At 35.9% G+C, this 23,281-nt stretch overlaps 1 protein-coding gene across 3 annotated transcripts in view; it reads right to left on the bottom strand.

Annotated features, from left to right (window-relative positions):
* The window catches only part of KCNT2 (potassium sodium-activated channel subfamily T member 2), a 340,818-nt gene that overhangs the window by 24,358 nt on the left and 293,179 nt on the right, over nucleotides 1-23,281 (bottom strand). For 2 of the 3 annotated variants that reach the window (XM_029933172.1, XM_029933173.1), the window contains 2 exons: nucleotides 21,638-21,721; nucleotides 20,612-20,740 (listed from right to left, as the gene is read on the bottom strand). In XM_029933172.1, the coding sequence (XP_029789032.1) occupies nucleotides 20,612-20,740; nucleotides 21,638-21,721 (213 nt within the window). Of the gene's footprint in view, nucleotides 1-12,405; nucleotides 12,427-20,611; nucleotides 20,741-21,637; nucleotides 21,722-23,281 lie in introns of all 3 variants that reach the window. The other variant, XM_029933174.1, reaches the window with a different exon arrangement.

Here is a 23,281-nt window from a genome sequence, read left to right as displayed (position 1 = left end):
ATTTTACTCTCTTGACTTCATTTCCCATTATCTAAAAATCAGATATTTCATTTTCATGTTCTATTTCATCTTTAAATATAAAGATTACCCATAGCACATAGAACCTCTGTTAACTCATCATTCCAAGCTGATAATTTCAAAGTCAAAATTTAATTTTATGTCCAAGTGAAAAAAATTTCCAGGTTATCTATTTTGAGATAATGCTAAATAATCCAGACTCATCTTAGCTTTCTATTGCTATTGAACAGATTACATCTCTCTCTTCTCTTTTTTCTCCTCTCTTTCTTTCCTTCTCCCTTACCCCATATCTAGTACCTATCCTTCTGTTATTATCCCTAAAATAAAATAAGTCCTAGTCAGTTACTCTTATACTCATGAGTTCACTTTCCTTTTTCATCGTTTGTTCTAAATTTACACATTAAGTTGCATATTCACACATCTTGGCAACCTGGTTTTTCCTGTGTGTGTGCATATAGGTGTGTTTAATTAAATCTTTCCTTTCTTTGGTCTCTGTGGTATTTGAAGACTACCTAATTTATTGTCTTGATATTATTTCTCACATTGTGGTTAATTTTTCCCCCTGGGCCTTCAAAACTGTCATTCAGAAATAACTAGTGTACAGGGGTTTCAATTACTGAATGCCCTTCCTAGTGCTTTTAGGCCCAGAAAATCATACTTTTTTCTTCTTTCTTTAGGATCTTAAATATTATTGTTATATAATTACTTACTATAAGGTGGCTGTCCTCCATAGAATTTAAATTCATCTGAGCTAATATGAACAAGTTGAGAAGGGAATATTGTTCTTATATTAATTGGCTGCATTATTATACTAGGAGTCCAAGTAAAGTGATTCATAACGACGTAGATGATAGATGGCATATATATTAGTTATTTTATTTTTCATCACATGTTTAGGAAGTTATATTCCAAATGAACTATTTGAGACTTCTAATTTATATAGACCAAAATCTGGGGAACATGTGTGGGAGTGGAGATTAAGAGTGTGGACAGCAGTTGAAGAAACATAAAGTTGGATCAGGCAGAATTTATTGACATGGACTCACTAAATAGAGATTCTGCATTGAAAGTTACAGTTTGGGGAGGTAGGAAGGGTTTAACAGTTTATCCCATTGGTTGGCTAAAAAAACATGTACCAAAGGACCCACAGTAAGCAAGTTGGACATGCAGAACTTAATCTGGTTTAACATAAAGCAAGGGATTCAAAGTCTTGAGGAGATTGGAATGTAAGAGTAGATTTTTCACTTAAGACCTATTCATCCACAGAGAGAGGGTCTTGAAGGCATTCCTTTCACCAAATTGTGAGAAATACATTTGCGAGCAGAGACCCAGGATCCTTGAAGAGTTCCATGATCACTCTTCTCTCTAAGCCAGACCATAGACTGGTAATTGCAGTTGGGAAACCTGAATGCAGTGGGAGTAGCTGGATCACAACAAGGCACAGACCATGTGGTAGCAATCAAGGTAAACATGGTTATTATAATGGACAACAGAGTCTAAGAATCAATCAGAATAATCTGACTTGCACAGACCCATGGTACTGGCTACTTGATCATGGTACATGATCCTACAGGTAAAATAGGTGGGAAAACCACCACACTCTTACCTGATCTGCATACGCATAAAACATCTAGTGAACTAAAATCTAATCTGAATCATAAAAAGAGTGTCACAACCTTTCAAATAATCCCCAGATTTGAGCCAGTTTCCAGACCAGAATGTTTCAATGAAGGAGAGTCTTATTCCTTTTGTAGAAGGACCTGGAATACTGCCAAAAATTTATACCATTTATCTTTTTCCCAGCTTTCCCTAAAGGGACATACAACTTTTTTACCATGATGATTGTACACTGAAGAAAAGGAAATAATCAGACCTTTTAAAAGAGACCACTACAGACTGGCTGTATATTCCATGACACTCAAAACGTCACTTTGGTCCACCAGTCAGAGTAGGAGCTTATGGATGTCATGTGACCAACAGCTCAGTTCTGTCACACAGTGGACCCCGTAGGTCCCAGAACTCATCCTATGGATATTTTTCCAATTCCAGCCCTACACTGGCTCCCTGACCATAGTGACCTACTCTGATGGGAAAGGCCAAATAGAGGCCACTAGAACTGCTTGTGGCAGAAAATATGAAACAAAAAGCAATACTAAATTCCTGGAGGGATTGCAGAAATCAGCGCCATCATCAAGGACTTGAAATATGCAGGTGCCGTGATTCCCACCCACAATCCCACTCAACTCACCTATTTGGTGAGTGCAGAAGACAGATGGAGCTTGGAGACTGACAGTGAATTATCCTAAATTTAACTAAGTAGTAACCAACTGCAGCTGCTGCACCAGATGTTATTTCATTGCTTGAACAAATTAAAACATTCCCTGGTACCTAGTATGTAGCTATTGATCTGGTAAATGTCTTTTCATCCATCCCCATTAATAAGAAACACCAGAAACATTTTGCTCTCATCTGTCTAGGGCAGCAATGTATCTTCACTGTCCTACCTCACTGGTATATCAACTCTCCAGCTCTATGCCATAATTTAGTTTGCAAGGACTTTGACAACCTTTCCCTTCCACAAGATACCACGCCAGTCCATTGCATTGATGGCATTATGCTGACTGGATCTAGGAAGCAGAAGTAGCAACTACCCCAAACTTACTGATTTGCATGTCAGAGGGTGGAAAACAGATCTGGCAAAAATACAGGGGACTCTTACCTCGAGGAAATGTCAAGGGAACCAGTGGTATGGTGCAAGGTGAGATATCCCTTCCAAGGTAAAGAACAAGTTGTTGCATCTAACCCCTCCTACAACCAAAAAAGAAGCACAGCACCTCGTGGGCTTCTTTGGACTTTTGAAGCAACATATTCTTCATTTGGGTGTGTTACTCTGGCTTGTTTACTGAGTGACTCCCAAACCTGCCAATTTATAGTAGCCCACAAAAAAAGGCTCTGTAAGAGACTCAGTTGCTATGCAAGCGCTCTGCCACTTGGGCTCCGTGATCTAGTAAAACCAATGGGGCATGCAGTCTCACTGGCAGATAGGGATGCTGTTTGGAGCAAAATTGTGCCATCCTCTGTGAATGGCTACTCTTTTTTGAGAACGAAGGAGTGGGTTCCATTAAGGTTCTCTTAGTATTATCATACTCTGTGGATTAGATCAATGGAAAACTATAAGAACCTAGACCAGATAGAACTACTAATGGCCCAGACCACTAGGCAAGAATGAAGATTTCAGCCACCTCACCAGACAGCTGCTGGCTTAAGGCAACAAAAATACAGAATACCAAGGGTGTGTCATACTTCAGGGGCCATTCCCTAAGTGGCCACAACCAAGAAGTTCAGCAAGACTGTCTGGCTTGAGGAGCTCTGACAGACTCAACCCTTCACTGCGGGAAACAAGGCTCCACTCACTGCTGTCTGCACTCAGACCTGTCTGGCTGGTGCTCTGCAGGCAGCCTCCACCCACCGGAGTGAATCCCCTGGGCCCCTAACGGTATGGGAAAGCCAAGCAGGCCAGCCTTTTGTATGGGTGGTCATTCTCTCATCCTTAGACACTACAGCAAATGAGCTGCCTCCGGGCCAGCCCTAAAGGACTTGGGTATATCTGGGAACCTGGGCAATTAGGTTTATTCCCAAGGAGAGGCTGTGATGTTTATGATCACTCTGAATAAAGACACTCCATGGAGAGATGCCAGTGTGCTATTTCCAGGGAGGGCTAGAGGCTGTAAGGCAAGACGGGTCCACCAGATGCACTGAAATGCGCAGGCAAAAGCCTGAAGCCTCAGCCTCCTCCTCCACCCAGAGTGGTGCACAGCCACCATCAGCGCCCACTTGAAAGCAGGCACCTCATCTGATCTTGGACCCTCATCCCCATGTTGGGCCCTCAGCACCAGAAGCTAGATCATCCCAGGGGGTTTCCCACAATGCCAAGGCAAGTGGGAATTGCCCCTGGCAGGGACAAAAAAATAAAAAAGAGCTTTATGAGGACAAAAAAAAATAAAAATAAAAAGGCAGTTATAAGTACCAGCTATGAGGAAATTAATAGTTACAGAAATAAGGAATGCAATTGTCATGCATATTTCTTCCTTACTTTGTTATAAATTTGTTTGCCTTTGTGTGCGTGTACTAAGCAAATATTTTCATTTCCTTCCATCTCATTTCTTTATTATGTAACGTAAAATGTATAGGCTTTATATCATACTATTTAAGGATTGTTAATTTTATGGCATCCTATTTAAGTTACAGGCCATCAAGAAGACAAAGAAACATCACACAAGGACTTTAGCTCCCCTTTGGTGAAGAAGTTAGTGTGTTTTATTTGTATGCAAAGCAGTCATGTTAACATACTAAAGGGAATTAAGACTTTGTTGTTGTCTTTAGAGATTCAGCATGTTTTGAAGAGATGTATAAAGTGCTTAACTGACAGAGTGAACTTATGTTGGTTAATTTTGTGTGTCACCCTGACTAGGCCACAGGTGCCCAAACAGTACTCTGGGTGTGTCTGTAAGGGTGTTTATCTGGATGAGACTAACATCTGAATTGGTAGACTGAGTGAAGCAGGTAGTCCTCCCTAATGTGGGTGGGCTTCATTCAATCAATTGAAGATCTGAGTAGAACAAAAGGCTATTCTGCTTCAACTTGGAACACCAGTCTTCTCCTGCCCTTGCACTGCAGATTCCGTCTCAGCAAGCCTGACACTCAGGCCTTCAGACTCAGACTAGAGTTACACCATCAGCTCTCCTGGGTCTCCAGCTTGCCAGCTGCAGATTGTGGGACTTTTTGCTTCCCATAATTGCATAAGCCAGTTCCTTATAATTAGAAACACACACAGACACACACACTCATTCACACTCATGGACACATATACAAGCATATATACATCCTGTTGGTTTTGTTTCTCTGGAAGACTCAGACCAATGCAGTGAGCTATGAGCCCTTTACCATACCCTCTTGGTGCACATATGGAATTGTCAGTCTCAACACTTTGACCAGATTTGGGTGAAGGTGTCCCTTCTGTCTCTGAAGGCTGATCTCAAGATATGGTACAGCAAGGACGGTATGTAGGCAATGGTCACTGCCACTGAGGATCTTTTGCTGAGGCTTATTAACTGGTTTCACGTCCTGCTGGTCAGCAAAATTTTTGAGTTCTCTTGCTGCCTACTGTCAAGCTTGTGCTTTGAGGTGCGCAGTTTTATGCTATATCTGTGGAGTCCTCTCAAGCTTATGTTAGGATTAACTAAAATAGGTTGGAAATTTTAATAATGAAAAGATAGGTGTGGGGGATGGAGCACCGGTGGCTCAGTCAGTTTAACATCGACTTTTGATTTCAGATCAGGTAGTGATCTCATGGTTCATGAGTTTGAGTCCAGCGTCAGGCTCTGTGCTGATAGCTTGGAGCCTGTGTGGGATTCTCTCTCTCTTTCTTTCTCTGCCTCCCTACCCCCTCTCTTCCTCAAAATAAATAAACCTTAAAAAAAGTATAAAAAAAGATAGAAGTGGTTTAGAGATAATGCCCTCATTTTAACTTTTATACCTCAATATCATTAGGTGGGGAATATGAAATAAATGAGAAATACAAAGTATGAAGTATGAAAATGTATAGACAAACTGACTATTGTGGAAACCAAGAATGAAGTACTTTTTATAGACTAGAATGGGTGATAAATATTATCAAATAGTTCTTATTACAGCTTTTTTGCCCTTTACTATACATGTCATAAATAATAGCTATTGTTATAGAGACCCAGAGGAAGAGAAGAAGAAGTAATAAAAAGGTCATTAGCTTATTTAGGACCATAGCATTATCTACGATGGGAGTTTTTTAAATAAAAGTGGTGCATCTTTCATTCATTCAAGTATGTTATAGAAGTTACTGGTGATCCTGAGAAATTGATTTACTAAATAGCAATGTGCAATATTTAAGGGTTAATATTTCTCTAAAGTATGCATAACACTTTTAAGTTGTAGTGTTCAGGAATATATTTTAAGCATTTAATGAAAATGCCTTTATTATGTCATGTTTCTATGAAAATGTCACTAACCAATGCCACTAACACTATTTTTTCATTGTTTTCTTTTGAAGTTAAAAGATGTCTACCTTCTTTCACTGTGTAGTAGTGAAATGTTTTCATCTTCTCTGAAAGTATAGCATTTCTTTTCCAAATAATGCTTAAGTTTTTTTTTTAAGGGAGAGTGATATAATCAGTATCAGAATTGCTATTACTGTATATTTCACAAGTACATTTTTTTTATGACTCAAGATACCCTTTCTGTCTTCTAATACTTATTTATTTTTAACTGTTGTGTTCCATATGTTGATGTGTGTCCACTAGGTCAGAATGAAGGTCTGGCCAAAATATAGACTGATTTCATCATCATTAAATATCGGTTTATAAGGAAGCTAAAAAGTGGTTTCCTTTGGCCAATTCATTCATTTTATGTCTAGAAATAAACATAAAAGTGTACTTACTTTCTACATAAAACATCCTTTTGGGGTTTCTATGATTAGGTTTTCATGTATTATACATATTTATCTGTGTGTATGTAAAGAATAGCTTAATCATCTGAATAGCTTTAAACTCCAAAACTGCCTTACAATCAGCAAATAGACTAACAATGAAAAATAGAAGAGCCCTGAATAAGCACATAGGTGTAATGTCCTCATTCATTGCCAGCTTTATCCTCTTCACAGTTCAGTTTTCTCTTACCATTTTCCAGAATTACAGGAATATAAAGCTTAAAGCAATGGTTTCAACCCTGAGTACATGTGTGTGGAAGTAGATACTACCCATCGTAGGCAAGTTAGGGAGGATATCACTCTATCACCTCCAGCATTTTACAGTCCAGAATAAAGGGACCTAAGCATATAAATTTATGAAAAACCATTACAGTGACTCTAATGGACATATAGCACCAATTCAACCATGCCCAAAATGTTTTAAACACTGTTTCACTCTCCCTCCTCTTTGTTATCATTTGAGAACCACTGACCTAAAACATATGGTAGTTATGGGTAAATGAACCTGTGGAAAGAAAATTTCTGTGACATATGTAATGTCTTAAGTAAAGAGCAGGCGTAATGGGGCACCTCGATGATTCAGTTGAGCATCTGACTCTTGATTTCAGCTAAGGTCATGATCCCAGGGCCACGGGATTGAACCCCGGGTTGGGCTCTTCACTGAGCGTGGAGCTTGCTAAAGATTCTTTCTCCCTCTTCCTCATGCTCACCACCCCCTCTAAAAAAATAAAAATAAAAAAAGAAAGAGCAGATAGAATGATATAAGACTTCATAGATATAAATATTCACATTTTCATATGAAGAATCTACACAAAACAGTATTATCGATCCAAGTATACTGTTTCTCACAGATCACGACTCTCTTATGCAGACCTAGGTGACTTAGATCAATCTTATAATTTTCCATTTGGTTCTGATTTTGTAGACTCTAAGTGGCCATTCAACAGGGAGCTGTAACTAAAGGCCTAATGTACTTCCTATGGCAGTGCGGAGTGAAAGAATGATCTCCATGCACGTTAAGATGTTAAGTGGACAGAAAGCCGTGACTATGTAGTTAAATTAAATCAAACAGATTGGATTCACTTAAGCAGCTTCCTGCTAATAAGTGTTACAATGAGATTCTTATTAAGTTAGAGTAAAGACATAATGCAAGTAAGAAATGTTTTCCAGGGTGGAAATGCACAAGGTAAGAATGAGAGCCAGAAAATATTTTAAAATAAGTGTAAAATAAGGTAAGAAAAAGATCCAAGAGTAAAATTTCTATAAGAGAAAATGTGAAAGAAAATTACAGATGAGTATAGACCATGGTGTGTGATGTGTAAATTAGAATGCATTTGAAGTTAGTGAATACATACATACATATATATATATATGTTTGACTAATACTACAAAGTATTTATCCAAATCACAAGAATACTTACTATTATTTTATTTATAAATATAAGTGTATTGATCCAAATGCTTTCTAAGGAGTGTCATCCACTCACAATGGTACAGCAGTGAAAACTGATGAAACAAGATCTATGTTACTCTATGTGCTCTGCCCCAGAATCATTTGCCATTAGCTATGAATAATTAACACACATCTGCTCTTCATTCTACTTTGTGAAGTGATAATCATATGCTCCCTACTTCATCTTCACTTTGCTATGTGTTGAAAATAGACCATTTCACACACAGCTAGTAAAAGGAGAAGCCAACATTTAAACCCAGCTCATCCGATACCAAGTTCTTTCCTCATTTGGTCAGGTAGAAATGAATAAATGATTGGTACCAAAAATAGGGAAAGATTATCAATAAAGGATTGCTAGAATATAAAGTAATGTAAAATCCAGCAATAAGAAATGTGATTTGTTATAGTGGGCATCAAACATCCACTATATGCATCATTCACCGTGTGAATAAAGTAAGGAATACGATCATTAATCTGTTCTATGCATTCTTGTATGTTTACAGATGCATTCCAATCAGATTGATGTGTGCATCTGATGCCTAGTGGTGCGTAATAAATATTTTTAGTTCTGGTAGATAACAAAGTGAAGAGGATCTGGCAGAAAATAGGTTTGTCTTTACTTTTATACATTAGAAATATGAAAACACAAATTTGCCTACCATCAAGATCAAGTGTAGAAAAATACCAAAAGACTATATGCCATAAATTTGGTAAATGCCTGCTTATGGTTCAAGTGTCAGCTCCCATATTGATTCTCAAACAAAGCATCTGAACACCTCAGAGCAGCAGCTGGAAAAGAGGTGGTTCAAAACTGGATAGTGGCTGCTACCGTGAGGCTTAGTGATTAAAAGAGGCTCTGGTGTCAGTAATATATTCTAAAGCCGGGTCTGCTACCTCCAAAGTTTTTGACCTTAGTCAAGTTTACTTCTCTATATCTCTGCTTTAAAAACGAGAATAATATTGGGGTGCCTGGGTGGCTTAGTCGGTTAAGCGTCCTATGCTTGGTTTTGACTCAGGCCATGATCTCACAGTTCGTGAGTTCAAGCTCTGCATCAGGCTCTGTGCTGACAGTGGGAGTCTGCTTGGGATTTTCCCTCTCTCTGTCTCTCCCCCACTCATGCTCTCTGTCTCTCAAAAAAAAAAATCTTAATGAGAATAATACTGTCTGCCATGTTGGCTTCTGGTGAGGAATTTAAATAAAATAAAGTGCTTTGCATTGTGCAAGGATCAAGATTAAGCCTCTGGACAAGAGTACTTGAAATGAACTGAACTTTAGCCTACACTCAATGGTTAATGGAGTACTTTCTGGAAATTAAAGATGAAGCCTGATCCCAGAAGGGAGACAAAGGCAGAGTGCTGCAACTCTTTGGGGTCTTGAACTCCAGAGCCAATCCCAGATACGATGGGTTAAGGACAAGCCTTCAGATGGAAGATTACTTTGGCAGCAGCTAAAATGAGCAGTATAGGCAGAAATTGAATAATAGAAAGAAGGGGGAAAGTTTAAGAAATAAAAACCAATAAAAACAGGTAAAACAGGTAAAGGAGGTAACTCATAGAAACTGAGGGTAAAGAGTTCTAAGACATAGAAGATAATAAACCCTATTAAAGGTTATATGATGTTTAAACAAATTAAAACTAAATTAAAATGCTTACGATTTTGGCTAAAGACTTTAGTAATTCAAAAAGAGGTAAATATAGTAATGGGGAGAAACCGTGGAAGACATTGAAAAGGAATAGAATAAACAGCACATATGAACTTTTCTCAGATTTTAACAAGAATAAGATAAGAAAAAAATAGATTAAAGGGGAAATTTTTCTTGAGCATTGGGGAAACCTGTATATATTCAAAGATAAAGGGAGAGAGTTGATGGGAGAGAAAAAAAAAACTAAAAGCAAAGACTAGAGCTAGAAAAGATGAAAATTGTTGTAGAAACAATCAAAATTACAAAGATAAATGTCTTTATATCCAAAGTACAATTAGAGTTTTTTTCTTTCATAAAAAGGATTGTGAAAACGATACTTATATTGGAAGACATAAACTTTCCAGTAAGTTAAAGGGAAGATACTTTGCTTACACAGGGAACTGACTGAAAGATGTTGGGACCTAGAATAGTATCTATGAGAAAGAAAGAAATTCTTGGGAAAAAGTTCTAAAGGTAAACTTGCAATTGGCTGCCATGATTCAGAAATGAGCCAAACTTTTGCCTTTCAGCATCTAAATGGTAAGTTGGAGAAACGAGGCAACAGTGATGTGTAACAGCTGAATACAAACGCAGACCATCTGAATCAATCTGTAGAACTACAACATAGCCAAAACCTACATCTAAAAGATTCACTCCACTTTCAAACATAAAACTATAAAGTTTAAAAAATTTTTTTTTACATTTATTTATTTTTGAGGCACAGAGAGACAGAGCATGAACGGGGGAAGGGCAGAGAGAGAAAGAGACAGGCTCTGAGCTAGCGGTCAGCACACAGCCCGACACTGGGCTTGAACCTACGAACCGTGAGATCATGACCTGAGCTGAAGTCAGATGCTCAACCGACTGAGCCACCCAGGCACCCCAAGACAATAAAGTTTTTCACCAATTGAAAATGTTGTTCTTCCTGGGGCACAGAGGAAATCCTAGCAAGTGTTTCCATCACTGTGTTTCTATCAGGCTTGCACTTACACATGAGAATACTTTGAGGAAAAGCAAGGTGAGACAACTTTGCTTGTGATGTGTCACTAAATATTTTATGAAATAACAGATGCCGATTCACTGCACCTGAAATTTGATTTGTGCAGCTGGTCAGGTCAAATATTGGTATAAATTAAAAATTTAGAAATATACGTTTGATCTCATTTGAATTCAAAGTGTCATAAAACGTTCTAAAAAAGCAACAATAAAACTTTAAAATATTTTCCACAAACCCATTATGTGCCAGGCATATATTTTGCATTGAAATAAAATTTGATCTTAATTTGCTCAACCTACAGCCAGCCATAGTAGCTGAAATCCCTGACCATCTTCATGCCAAACAAACATGACATTTCAGTGTGGACCATTGAGTGCATATTTAGTAAATTCTAAAAGATTTAATATACAATAAAACAAAATAAAGATATTAAAAAATAGAATAGTTATGTTTTACAACCTTAAATAAATAATTTAAGATGTTTAAAGTAATTTAGTGAACAGAATTTACATTTATTAGATGAATTCAAATTGCTGATGCAGATAAGGCAACAGTCATTACATCAAAAATTTGGATAATAATATAGAACTTTTCTCCAAAATTCAACAAATGGAAAAAAAGACATGCACTTTCAGATGGCACCTTTGGCACACAACTTTTACACTTAATGTGATGAATTCTACCCCTGCTTTGACATTCAAAATGCAATTTTTAAAGTTGAAAATGCTTAGATTTGTAATGGTTACATTACTTATGTTAATGTTTAGGAGTCTGTGTTCAGTGCTAAAAGCATAATGACAACTGTTTATCACAGTTTATGTGAAGGAAATGGAAAATAAAATTAAAAATACATATCACAGGAAAATATCAAGGTTTTAGAAATATAAGTGCATGTGTACATACATAATATTACGAATTTTGTTTTTATTATCATAAGTAAATTATTAGCACAGGTCACTGTTATCAAACACTGAACTGATGGTTTCTTTTTTTTAATTAAAAAAATTTTTTTAATGTTTTTTACTTCTTTTTGAGAGGAAGAGAGAGACACAGCATGAGCAGTGGAGGGTCAGAGAGAGGGAGAAACAGAATCCAAAGCAGGCTTCAGGCTCCGAGCTAGCTGTCAGCACAGAGCCCGAAGTGAGGCTCGAACCTACAAACAGTAAGATCATGACCTGAGCTGAAGCCAGACGCTTAGCTGACTGAGCCACCCAGGCGTCCCACTGATGGTTTCTTCATGACATAAAATAAAACTATTAAAAAATAAATTCGACATTAAAAAGCATGCTAGAGAAATCCATTCCAGGTCCTATTGTTCTTATAACCCCTTCTAAGGGGACCAGCCTATACAGGAAGTGCACAAAAAGATATGTTTCATATAACATGACCTCTTTTCAGTCCCAGCTGCTTGCATTGAAGGTAGGCCACTCACTCCAGGACAGACAATCCACAGCCACTAAGTGACAACAAGGTAATGACACCACACAGTGAAACATATGATTGGATTAACACATAAACACAGTTTGAAGACAAACAGGTAAAATGATCTCGCAATCTTATTGGGAAAATATAGACACACTAACTTGAAAATAGAGCATTTATAACACTTCAGCTTAGACATTTTGTTTGATTTTTAGCATCTGAAATATTGAATTCAATCGTTAATATTCTTTCCTTTTAACAGCTCTGAATTCACATATTAAACTATTTGAGGAAAGGGAGACAAAATACTTACTTGTGATGCTATTTCTCGACACTGACACATAGGAAGGAAAAAAGAAACATAAAAAATACAGTTTAAACAATGACTAAACAATACATACATGAAATGGTTAGCAAGAAGGACAAAATATGACAAGTCTCCACTTAACACTCACACTACAATTATGTGATTTATTGTTTATTTATCATCCACAGGGCTTCTGGATAAAATTAGATAAAGAATAAATTATTATTTTAAAAGGTTTCCAGAAAATTCTTATTAGATCATTTTTTGCTTGTTTGTTTGGCAAAACTGTCTCTCTAATGTTTGATGAAAAGAAAAAAGTGGTACAAGAAGGGAAAATAAAACAAATGACAAGCTTATAAAGTTCATGAGAGAAATTTGATATAATTATTGGCTTTCAATAATCATTGTTGGCATTAATATCTGTACTGCTTTAAAACTTCGATCTCATATAAAATTGTTCTTTAAAATTTAATACTTTTAAATTTAGATGTTATAATAAGATTGCTTTTCCTCAGTGCATAAATTTAATTCTTTTTGAGAAATCTTCTGAGCTTTAACACTAGCTACGAAGTCTTAAAAATCGATCTGTCCAGTCACCATATAACCCTTAAGTATTTAGGGGATATAAAAATCATGCTATCTTATTCTTCAGTTCTAAAGAATAACATTCTATTCATTTTTCAATAAGTGGAAGTGATATTTTCAATTATATTCTTTGGTATAACATTACTCAAACCTAACAAATCATCTCGCATTATAACTATTCTTACAGATCTGAACAATGTATAACAAACATTTAAGTACAGGCTCCTTAAAACTGTTGATCTCAGGACTCTTCACTCAATTTCCAAGAAAATAAAAACATTGCTTGAGTGAATAATGGCAGAGAATGGGCAGCTAGAATTTCAAAGCTATTGTCTCTTAATCCTAATTAAAATAATTTTATTAATGTGATTTTGTAAAAGATAAACTTTTTAAATAATATATTTAAAAATATTAGGTTCCAGTTTAATAGTCAAGAGTTAATGATTGGTAGACGGGACAGTCAGTGACTAACTAGTTCATTATTTCACATGTTTTAATGTTACAGGGTTTACTAACTATAAAAGTGACCAACAATGAGAGTCACATATTCCTCTAATGTGTTGTGTACACTGAAAAGATATTGGTACTTTAATATGCTTTAAAATAATCTCTTTCTAATTTCTAGTACAAATTTCAGTGGTTATAATATACTTCAAACAAATGCGACTTTCATTACACTGGAAAACTGGAAGTAAATGCAGTTCCACATTTTTGTACGAAACAGCCATAAGAACAAAAATGTCTATTAATTCAGAACTTAACAGACTTCGGAAAATAGTACCATACTATATACTGTAGGGTAGGAAATGTCCCTAGTGGGTCTTGATAATATTTCATGATAAAAAATAATATTTTTGCAATGAAAGGTAAGGCTATTCACTTTAAGAGTGCCTGCATGCCTCAGTCGGTTAAGCCTTGATTTCTGCTCAAGGCATGATGTTGCTGAGTTCCCGGGACTGAGCCCTGCCTTCAGCTCGGTGCCGACAGCGTGGAGTCTGCTTGGGATTGTCTCTCTCCCTCGCTCTCTGCCCCTCCCCAGCTCACATACACATATCCTCTCTCAAAATAAATAAACATTTAAAAAAATAATAACTTTAAGTGGAATAATAACATTAAAATCTCACATATCAATTGAGGTATTTTGGATTTCAGAATTGTGGATAAAGGATTGTGGATAGAAATATAGTTCCTCTTTGTCACCAAGAACAGCATGAGTCTTTGTATGTCCTGTGTTTTTTGAACCAGAAGATTCTAACGTTTATACAGATTCACTTAAATAGACGCATACAGACGGTGGTAGGAGTCTGGCATGGGGGTACACGGCCAGCTAGAAGCGGGCAGGTTCAGCTGCCCCCTATTTTCCATGGACTGGCTTCTTCAGTCACTGGATGCACCTTATGCTTTATTCTGTTTATGTTTGTATGAATTCTCCTTCCACCAGTACACAGCTCACCGAAAACCAGACTGTACTCCAGATCTTCTGTACATGTTATCCTTTTAATTATAAATATTCTTCATCATCATTTATCTTCTCAAGATGGCTGCTACAGTAGTGTTTCCCCTACTCTCACAGATAAAGCAAAATAAGTTTTTCTCTACACGTTGAATATGAGAAGCTACTGAAAGCAGACTAGAATATGAGTTGGCATGAAATCCTATATCTGTCTTTAACTTGTATTTTTTTAAACTTCATGAAGTAACAAGAAAGCAATTCCTAGTTTTTAATCTGTGTTTATCCCTATTACATTCTGATACAAAATGTTGGCATTTAATAAAAAATATTATCCATAGACTAGGATTGAATTTAACACTTAATAGTACAATCTGAAAAATAATCAATGGTTGGGTCTAATAAGACCACTATAGGACTATAAACCTATTAGCATTTTTTATTAGTTACAAATACACAGTTTTGTCAGAAACTGTTATGATTGGGGCATCTGGGCGGCTCAGTCGGTTGAGCGGCTGACTTCGGCTCAGGTCATGATCTCACAGTGTGAGTTCAAGCCCTGCATCAGGCTCTGTGCTGACAGCTCAGAGCCTGGAGCCTCCTTTGGATTCTGTGTCTCTTTCTCTGCCTCTCCCCCACTCACATTCTGTGTCTCTCTCCCTCTCAAAAAATAAATAAACATTTAAAAATTTTTAAAAAGGAAAATGTTATGACTTGTTTTGAGAATTAGAAGCTTCCCCTATAATCACCCTTATTTCCTTAGGGCTCATCTGCTTTTATGTCTTTTAGCTGGATATGTAGGTCTTTATCTTTGTTTCTATATAACATGCTTGATAATTTTTTTTCAGCTTCTGCATTCAATTCATACTCTGAAAGAAGAGGAATTAATCTTTTCCATTTATTCCAGTACCTTTGCCATTTCCCAACATTTCAAAATTGTTTAAGTATAATTTTGGTCAGATCAAAATTGAGTGCATATATACTATGAATAAATACAATTTATAGATGAGCTATACAGGAAATGTGATTACTACTCATTTGCTGCATAATTTTTTGGTATTACTGTATTCCTAGAGCTAATAACTATCTTATTTTTATTAACTCCTTAATTATTTATGTTCTTAAGGTCTTTGGCAATTGTCTAATCTTCTTTAAGATACTGAAATATGTAAGGTATTCTATAGATTTCATCTTCCTGAAGAAATCTCTCTGAAACCCTCTGACCCACTCCAGGTTGCATTGCCCGTATACCTGGTGGTCTTTGCATTGCCATCCTGGGGATTTTTTGGCCTCATATTTGTTGCCTGGATTCCACAAAATGTCTGGTTTCCTCCAAATAATGATTCCTTTTTCAGTGTATTCATGCCTTTTGATGCGAGTCGTTTTCTTAGAAAGCAGCCATGGGGAGAATATTATTGGAGACAGTGCTGAAATATGATTTATCCTACCTTTAGACAAGCCTGATAGTTTGGGCTGAATACAGATTTCTAGTTTGGAAATATTGCCTCAACATTGTGAAGGCTCTGTTCCATGGTCATTTGGCATACAGAGCTGCTGTTGAAAAATCCCAAGTATACTTTGCATGTGACCTATTCCTTGCTTTCCTCCTGCATCTTCTCCTTTCCTTCAATATGCTGAAATTTTACGATGCTATGTTTAATCCATAGTGGATTAACTTGGTGATCCTTCCCATTTGGAAATTAACACACTTCTCTTCTGAGATTATTCTTAAGTTATTACACTGATATTTCTTCAATTTTCCCACATCTTCTCTGTATGGAAGTCATTCAGATCTTAGACCTCCTGGACTAGTCCTCTAATTTTATCTTTTCTTTACAGTTTCATTTTTGAATTTTTGTTCTAGTTTCCTGGTGATTTCCTCAACTTTATGATATGAACTGTTTTTATCTCTGGTATTACACTTTCAGTTGCCAAGGTTTCCTTTTTTACTAAATATTCTTTTAAAAATTTAGTTTCCTCTTCATCTTTCATCCTTGCAATAGCTTATCTTTCTAATATTAATGATCACATTTCAATATACAACTTTACTAGTATATATACATGCATATATATATATATATTTATATATATATATATATATATATATAAGTGTTTATTTATTTTTAAGAGAGAGAAAGACAATGTGAGCAGGGTCAGAGAGAAAAGGAGACACAGAATCTGAAGACAGGCTCTAGGCTCTGAGCTAGCTGTCAGCACAGAGCCTGATGCGGGGCTCGAACCCACAAACCACAAGATCATGACCTAAGCCAAAGCCGTATGCTCAACCCACTGAGCCACCCAGGCGCCCCATAACTTTACTAGTATATATTTAACAGGTATAATTCTCAAATGTAAAATTCAGATATTTTAGTAAATTTACCAAATTATAAAACCATCACCATAAATCTGTTTCAGGATGTTTCCAATACCCCAACAAACCCCATCATGTTCATTAACTGGTTCCCCATTCCCTCCACCTCCTCCTGCTTTAGGCAATCATTAATTTGCTCCCTGTCTGCATACATTGACTTTCTATGACATTTCATAAATGTGAAAACATACTATACGTGGTTTTTTGTGTCTGCCTTCTTTCATTTAACACATTTTAAAACATTTATTTATTTATTTATTTTAATATTTGTTTGTTTTTGAGAGAGAGAGATCACGAGCAGGGGAGAGGCAGAGAGAGAGAGAGAGAGATACAGAATCTGAATCAGGCTCCAGGTTCTGAGCTGTCAGCACAGAGCCTGACACAGGGATCGAACCCATGAGATCATGATCTGAGCTGAAATCAAAAGTCAGATGCTTAACTGACTGAGCCACCCAGGTGTCCCTAATGATATTTTTGAGCTTTATTGGAGTAACAGCACATATAAGTAGTTTCTTTTTATTGTTAAGTGGCATTCTGTTATATGAATATACCACATTTTGTTTATCTGTTTACTAGTTGATGGACATTTAGGTTATTTCCAAATTTTCACTATTAACATTTTGCTAAGAACATTTGTATGCAAATTGCAAATCTTTGCATGGATATAGTTTCATTTCTTTTACGTAAATATTGAGGATGTAAGTCTTCATTTTGGTTTTGAAACTGTCTTCTTCCTCAATGATCTATCCTTCCTACACGTGTTTTTTTTTTCCTTTCTTGTTTATTTTGTTGTCTTTGAATTTCATTCTGTTGCCCGACATAGGGAAGTTTTAGTTGTCTACTCATATTAAATAGTAGCAGACTGATAAAATTTATTGAAAACTTCTAGTGAAAGATTTTTTATTGTTTCATCACTGAATTATTGAATGTCCCATGTCTACATTTTTAGGCTGTTAGGTTGGCTTGTTCAGATTCCCTAGGGAAGGTTCTTCAAATCTGCTGCTGAAGGGTACAGTAATACAAAATGTATCTTGCTCTAAGCTCTCTGAATTTAGTGTGTATCACTGCTGTCAACTATGCCTAGCGTCCCCCAGTCCACAGAGTACCTGTGTCATCTCTCATTGAAACAAACTTCAATCTTTGCCAGTGTGGAGTGAGGGACAGTAGTATGACTGTGTGAACTGTCAGGGAAATGCAGATCTGACAGCTATCTGAAAAGAATATGTTAGACTCTTCCATTCTAATTATTAACTGATGTTTCTACCGATTGAGATCTGTTGTCTTTCGTCAATTAAAGTAAGACAATATTGGCATTTGGGGCAAAGATAAATCATTTGAATTCTAACATTTGACTTTCTTTAACCACCTGATATTTGAGGAAGATGATGGAATGTATGAGTCAATCTTTCATCAGAGATATACTAAGATCTTATTCTTTGTTTTTATATGATCAAGAAAAAAAGTTTTCCTCTTCACACATAATCCAATGAGCTATTATTTAATTGATGTTCCCTTTATAAAACATAAAGGATTAATTTACAGGATACACACTTTAATGGCACTTTGCATCTTTCAAAACTATGATTGTAGATACTCTTCTTCATGTTAAAACCTTTTAAATAAGAAAGTTTATAATATATGCGTTCTTTTAATAACCAATCTTCCTCAAGATTAATTTGTATCTTTTCATGTATCAGACTATAATTACTATATAATTCGACAGTTCTATTTTTGCCTTACTTGCCAGGAAAGTAAAAGTAGAATTCTGGCTCAAATGTAGCACTCAGTTCATTTTAGATGTAGAAGAACACTCATTTTTCTGCCTCTATTAATATATTTCGTGGTAAACTATCTTGATGGCTTTGTTTCTAACTTTATTTAAGTTGCCTCAATTTTTCTATAATAGGCAAAATATAAAATTTAAGTAAAAATATAGGGCCCAAAGATGAATTGAATTCAATATAGGAAGACAAGAGTCATCACCTTTATTTAACTCAGTTTCCTTTTATCTCCCCAAGATTGTATGTTTTCCATATAAGCTAAAACTTTGGGGGTTTATAAGCATTTTAATAAAGTGATCTTTTTTGTGATGAGACAAATGGACTAAAATGTAGTGTTAAATGCTCCTTGATGGCAATACAAATACTCAATTATCCTTTCCCTACCCATAATATAAACAACAGAGTTCCTTAATAATATAAAATAACCTAAATATGAACTTGGCCAAGGGCAGAATTTACTATATTCAAGTTGACAAAGCCTATATGTAAGATAAGAGCATGATAATACTCTGTTGAAATGAAATTTTCTGTATACTTACCAAGTTCAAATAAGAAATGGTTAATTGTTTAGGCATGAAAGCACTTGTCTTCTATTAACGTTTAATCAAATAATATTTTTTGGATCAGGTATTCTTAAAATTTTGGGAATATCTGGCCAAATTATCTTAAAAAGTAACAAAGATGGCAATAAAGTTCCTCTTAGCACTCCTGATCTACAGTGAAAGTGCCAGAAAACACTTCAGAAAAACTGAACTATTTCCTGCTGCCCTCAATATTAATTTTTTAAATGTCAAACCATAAGTGTTAGCAAGTAAATGAAAATCCACTCCTTTATTCATAAAGCTCTTTTTTCTATATATATATGGATTCACAGATTTTAACAAAAACTGGTAAAATGGCTGCGTGGATTACTAAAAATGCATATAACTGATCAGAGCCTCATAGTTAAATTAACTTTGCATAAGACCAGAAATTCATATGGCTAGCCAAAATTGCAAATACCTTTAAGGTACTCGAGGAGAAAAATATTTCAAGAATATAAACCATAATTTATATTAAGTAATTTAATAAATATTGGTAGGATAGTGCATTTATCCAAAATTTTTATCTAATAAAAGAATATAATTTAAAAGGTGAATGTTTTACCAAGGATATAAAAACTATTTAGAACAACATTATTGGGCCAGATCAGTGTGGATATCTATATTAAGCTATCAGAAATTTTCTTCTATATTAATAGATTCTAGTTTGCTTTGAAAATGAGTGAGCTTTCCTCAGGGAAGATCTGGTACTACTCCTAGAGGGTTTTATCTTGGCTTCAGAGTAGTCTTTAATCTAGAGTTTGAAAAATGTGAGTTTCTTTTTTTTTTAATAGATTTTTTTAATGTTTTTATTTATTTTTGATACAGAGAGAGAGACAGAGCATGAGAGGGGGAGGGGCAGAGAGAGAAGGAGACATAGAACCAGAAGCAGGCTCCAGGCTCTGAGCTAGCTGTCAGCACAGAGCCTGACGCGGGGCTCAAACCCATGAACGTGAGATCTGACCTGAGCCGAAGTCGGAGACTTAACCGACTGAGCCACCCAGGCACCCCTGAAAAATGTGAGTTTCAATGCTTACTAACTTCGTTTTACTTCCTTTCAAGTGTATATATATGAAATGAGGAGTATATTAGAAAGCTAGATTGCTTGTCCTGGAACCTCTGTTATGTGTCAGAAGGTTACTTAAAGTTAATTTGCTTCCTGACAATCTAGACATGCAAAATCTTACATCCACAAAAGGCATTCAGCACCCAAAGTTCATAAACTGTAGAATAGCCCCTTAGCCAACAATATTTTGTGAAGTTCTGACATAGCTTACTTAAACAAATACTTAAGGGTTTTTTTGCCTCTGAGAACTGACATTGTCCAGAGAGCATTCTTTTTCCCTGGCAATGACTTGTTTTTAGAAATATGTTTCCAAGGTTACAAGTGGCTATAGTTAATCATATTAATAATTAAAACTGGAATATTCTGACATCTCCAAACCTCAGATGTAGTAAGTTTCTGGGACTCGGTCCTGTAGATCCCAATAGGAACGTCTCCGGTAGAAGAGCACAACTTCTGGTAAAGTCTGGCGTAAGTTCTGATCCATAGGTCATCCTCAGTGATCTTCATCTATAAGATACACGAATCATTTACATATTACATTAAAAACTGAAAATACACTGGTTATTTTTCACTTTTTAAGTGCAGAATTTATTAAGGTTTTGAAATTTCAAAGTGACATTTGTAAGTGCTTATCCATGTATTGAACTTGGCCACGGCACGCCACCTCAGCTTATCCCTGGGGTTCCCCAAACTTCAGAAGACCAACCACTCAATTTGTGGCAGCACGACATTGTATTAGTTCAATATTGGTAGAAAGTAGTCACTGGTAATTCACTGGGGGATATTGCAGAACATGTAGACTTTCTTGAATGTTGCAAGGACGACAGGCTGCTACCTGCATTTAGCCGGCAGGGTCTGCCAATGCTACAAATGCTACAAATGCAAAAGACACTCCAGCACAGAAAGAAACTGTCCATCCAAAGTCCTAATAACCCTCATAATAAGAAGGAGGTGTAACAGAATGAGCACAGGGCTCCTGGACAGAAGGCATAAGTAACATAAGTAACATAAGCCTCTTTGCTTATCAAAAACCTTAATAGTTGGCAAGTCATTTCACTGAATACACCTGGATATAGTATACTCATTTATAAAACTAGGGTTAAACCTCATCATCACTGTTTGCTTCAAAACTATGGCATCCTATGTCAGAAACTGTCCATCTCAAATGTTAGCTAGAAAACAAGACACTTGCTCTGAATTTTGTATAGAATGGCTATTTTCATGATTATTGACTTAAAATAATGCTTCCCAAAAAAGTTTTTAAAGAATTAAAAAACCATGATAACATTCTTTGACCACACATTATAGGAAAAAAGTGACAGAGGAGTTAGCCAAACTACATCACAGATGGATTTCAGAAACATCTCTTAGGACAATCTTCTAGTCCAGTGAATATTAACTTACGGAACAAAGAAACCCTGATCCCGGTGTGGTGTCCAATCCCAACAGAAGTCTGGTGATAGAAATCATATAATCCTTTACAAATGACTGCAATATAAACAAAATATGTATTTATTATGTGTATGTAATGTACAAAATAACTCAGCAAGAACATCTTACCATTTCTAAAAGGTTACTTCTCACAACACATCATTAAGTTCCCACAAAAAAGGAAATAAAAATCTATCCTGTCAGTGTCTTAAATACACAGATACAGGTAAGGTGTCCATAAGGAATTATGCGGAATAATTATTTTCCAAAGCATCCTGATATGCTGAAATTTTATGCATGCTATCAGACACGATAAAAATGTTTTTTAAGGGCGTCTGGGTGGCTCAGTCAGTTGAGTGCCCAGCTTTAGCTCAGGTCATGATCTCACGGTGCATGGGTTCGAGCCCTGCGTCAGACTCTGTGCTGACAGCTCAGAGCCTGGAGCCTGCTTCGGGTTCTGTGTCTCCCCCTCTCTCTGACCCTCCCCTGCTCATGCTGTCTCTCTCTCTCTCTCTCTCTCTCTCTCTCTCTAAGATAAAAAAGACAGTAAAAAAATTTTGAAAATATGTTTTTTAGATTTTTAATAACAAAAACAATGAGCAAAAATACAAGAGAGAATATAAAAAAAATCTTGAAAACTAAAATTTGCAATGGGATATTCCAAAAGGTTTCTTTTGGACTAAGCTCTTTGTTAATAGAATAAACTTCTAAATTATTAATGATTAATATTTTAGTATTAAATGTCATTATTAAACTATCTGATGTGGTAGTATATATTTTGATATATTGCTAGAACACTAATCAACAGAGCATTAAGTTAACAAGGCTTCCAACTCCTTTAATTTATTCTTAGCTCTGAGCAAAAAGAAAAACTTTCAACCAATACAAGTGCATTTCACCATGACATGTTATTATTTCATAAACTGTATAAAATGACTGCCTTGAATTTGATCTTCAAGTGTTAAAAAAGCAAAAAGCTTAAGTAACTGCTCTAGTTATTTTTGCATTGCAAAGATTTGTTTTAAGTTATAATCCCTTTTAAATACCTTTACTATCCTCGACAGAATGTATTAAATAAGCAAACACCCCCAACAAGGAAAACAAGTACTACAATGTAAAAATATTAAAAAAAAAGACAACCCTATCACATGCATAAATGAAAGATGGCACACAAAGAACTCACATCTTTTCAAGCTTCAATAGTAAATATTCTGCTACTATGTATTAAATTCTGCATGGTTTGCCCAAGCTAAGATGAAACCACATCATAAATCAATAAGCATTTTGCATTTTCTTTCATTATCTACTCAAAGTCATGCCTACTGCACCTCTAAACATTTCATAAAATCCAATGATACAGCAAACACTCCCAAAATAAACTTAGATTGTATTGCAGTTTCACTTAACAGTACATAAAATGCTGTGTTGTGACAGGTATCAACTATCCATTAGATACTGAATCAATTTTTCTTAAGCACTACTAACTGCTTGCTTTTCTTGAAGCTAGATCATTCTGAAAATTTCCTGTTAGACCTATGAGTGCGAACATATGGTTTCTGTCCTTCTCTGCCTGACTTATTTCGCTTAGCATGACACCCTTGAGGTCCATCCACTTTC

This window comes from Suricata suricatta, chromosome 3, assembly GCF_006229205.1.
Source record: "Suricata suricatta isolate VVHF042 chromosome 3, meerkat_22Aug2017_6uvM2_HiC, whole genome shotgun sequence".
NCBI classification, from domain to species: domain Eukaryota; kingdom Metazoa; phylum Chordata; class Mammalia; order Carnivora; family Herpestidae; genus Suricata; species Suricata suricatta.
The sequence above is the reverse complement of the archived record's forward strand: the minus strand, read 5'-3'. Positions and strand labels throughout refer to the sequence as shown.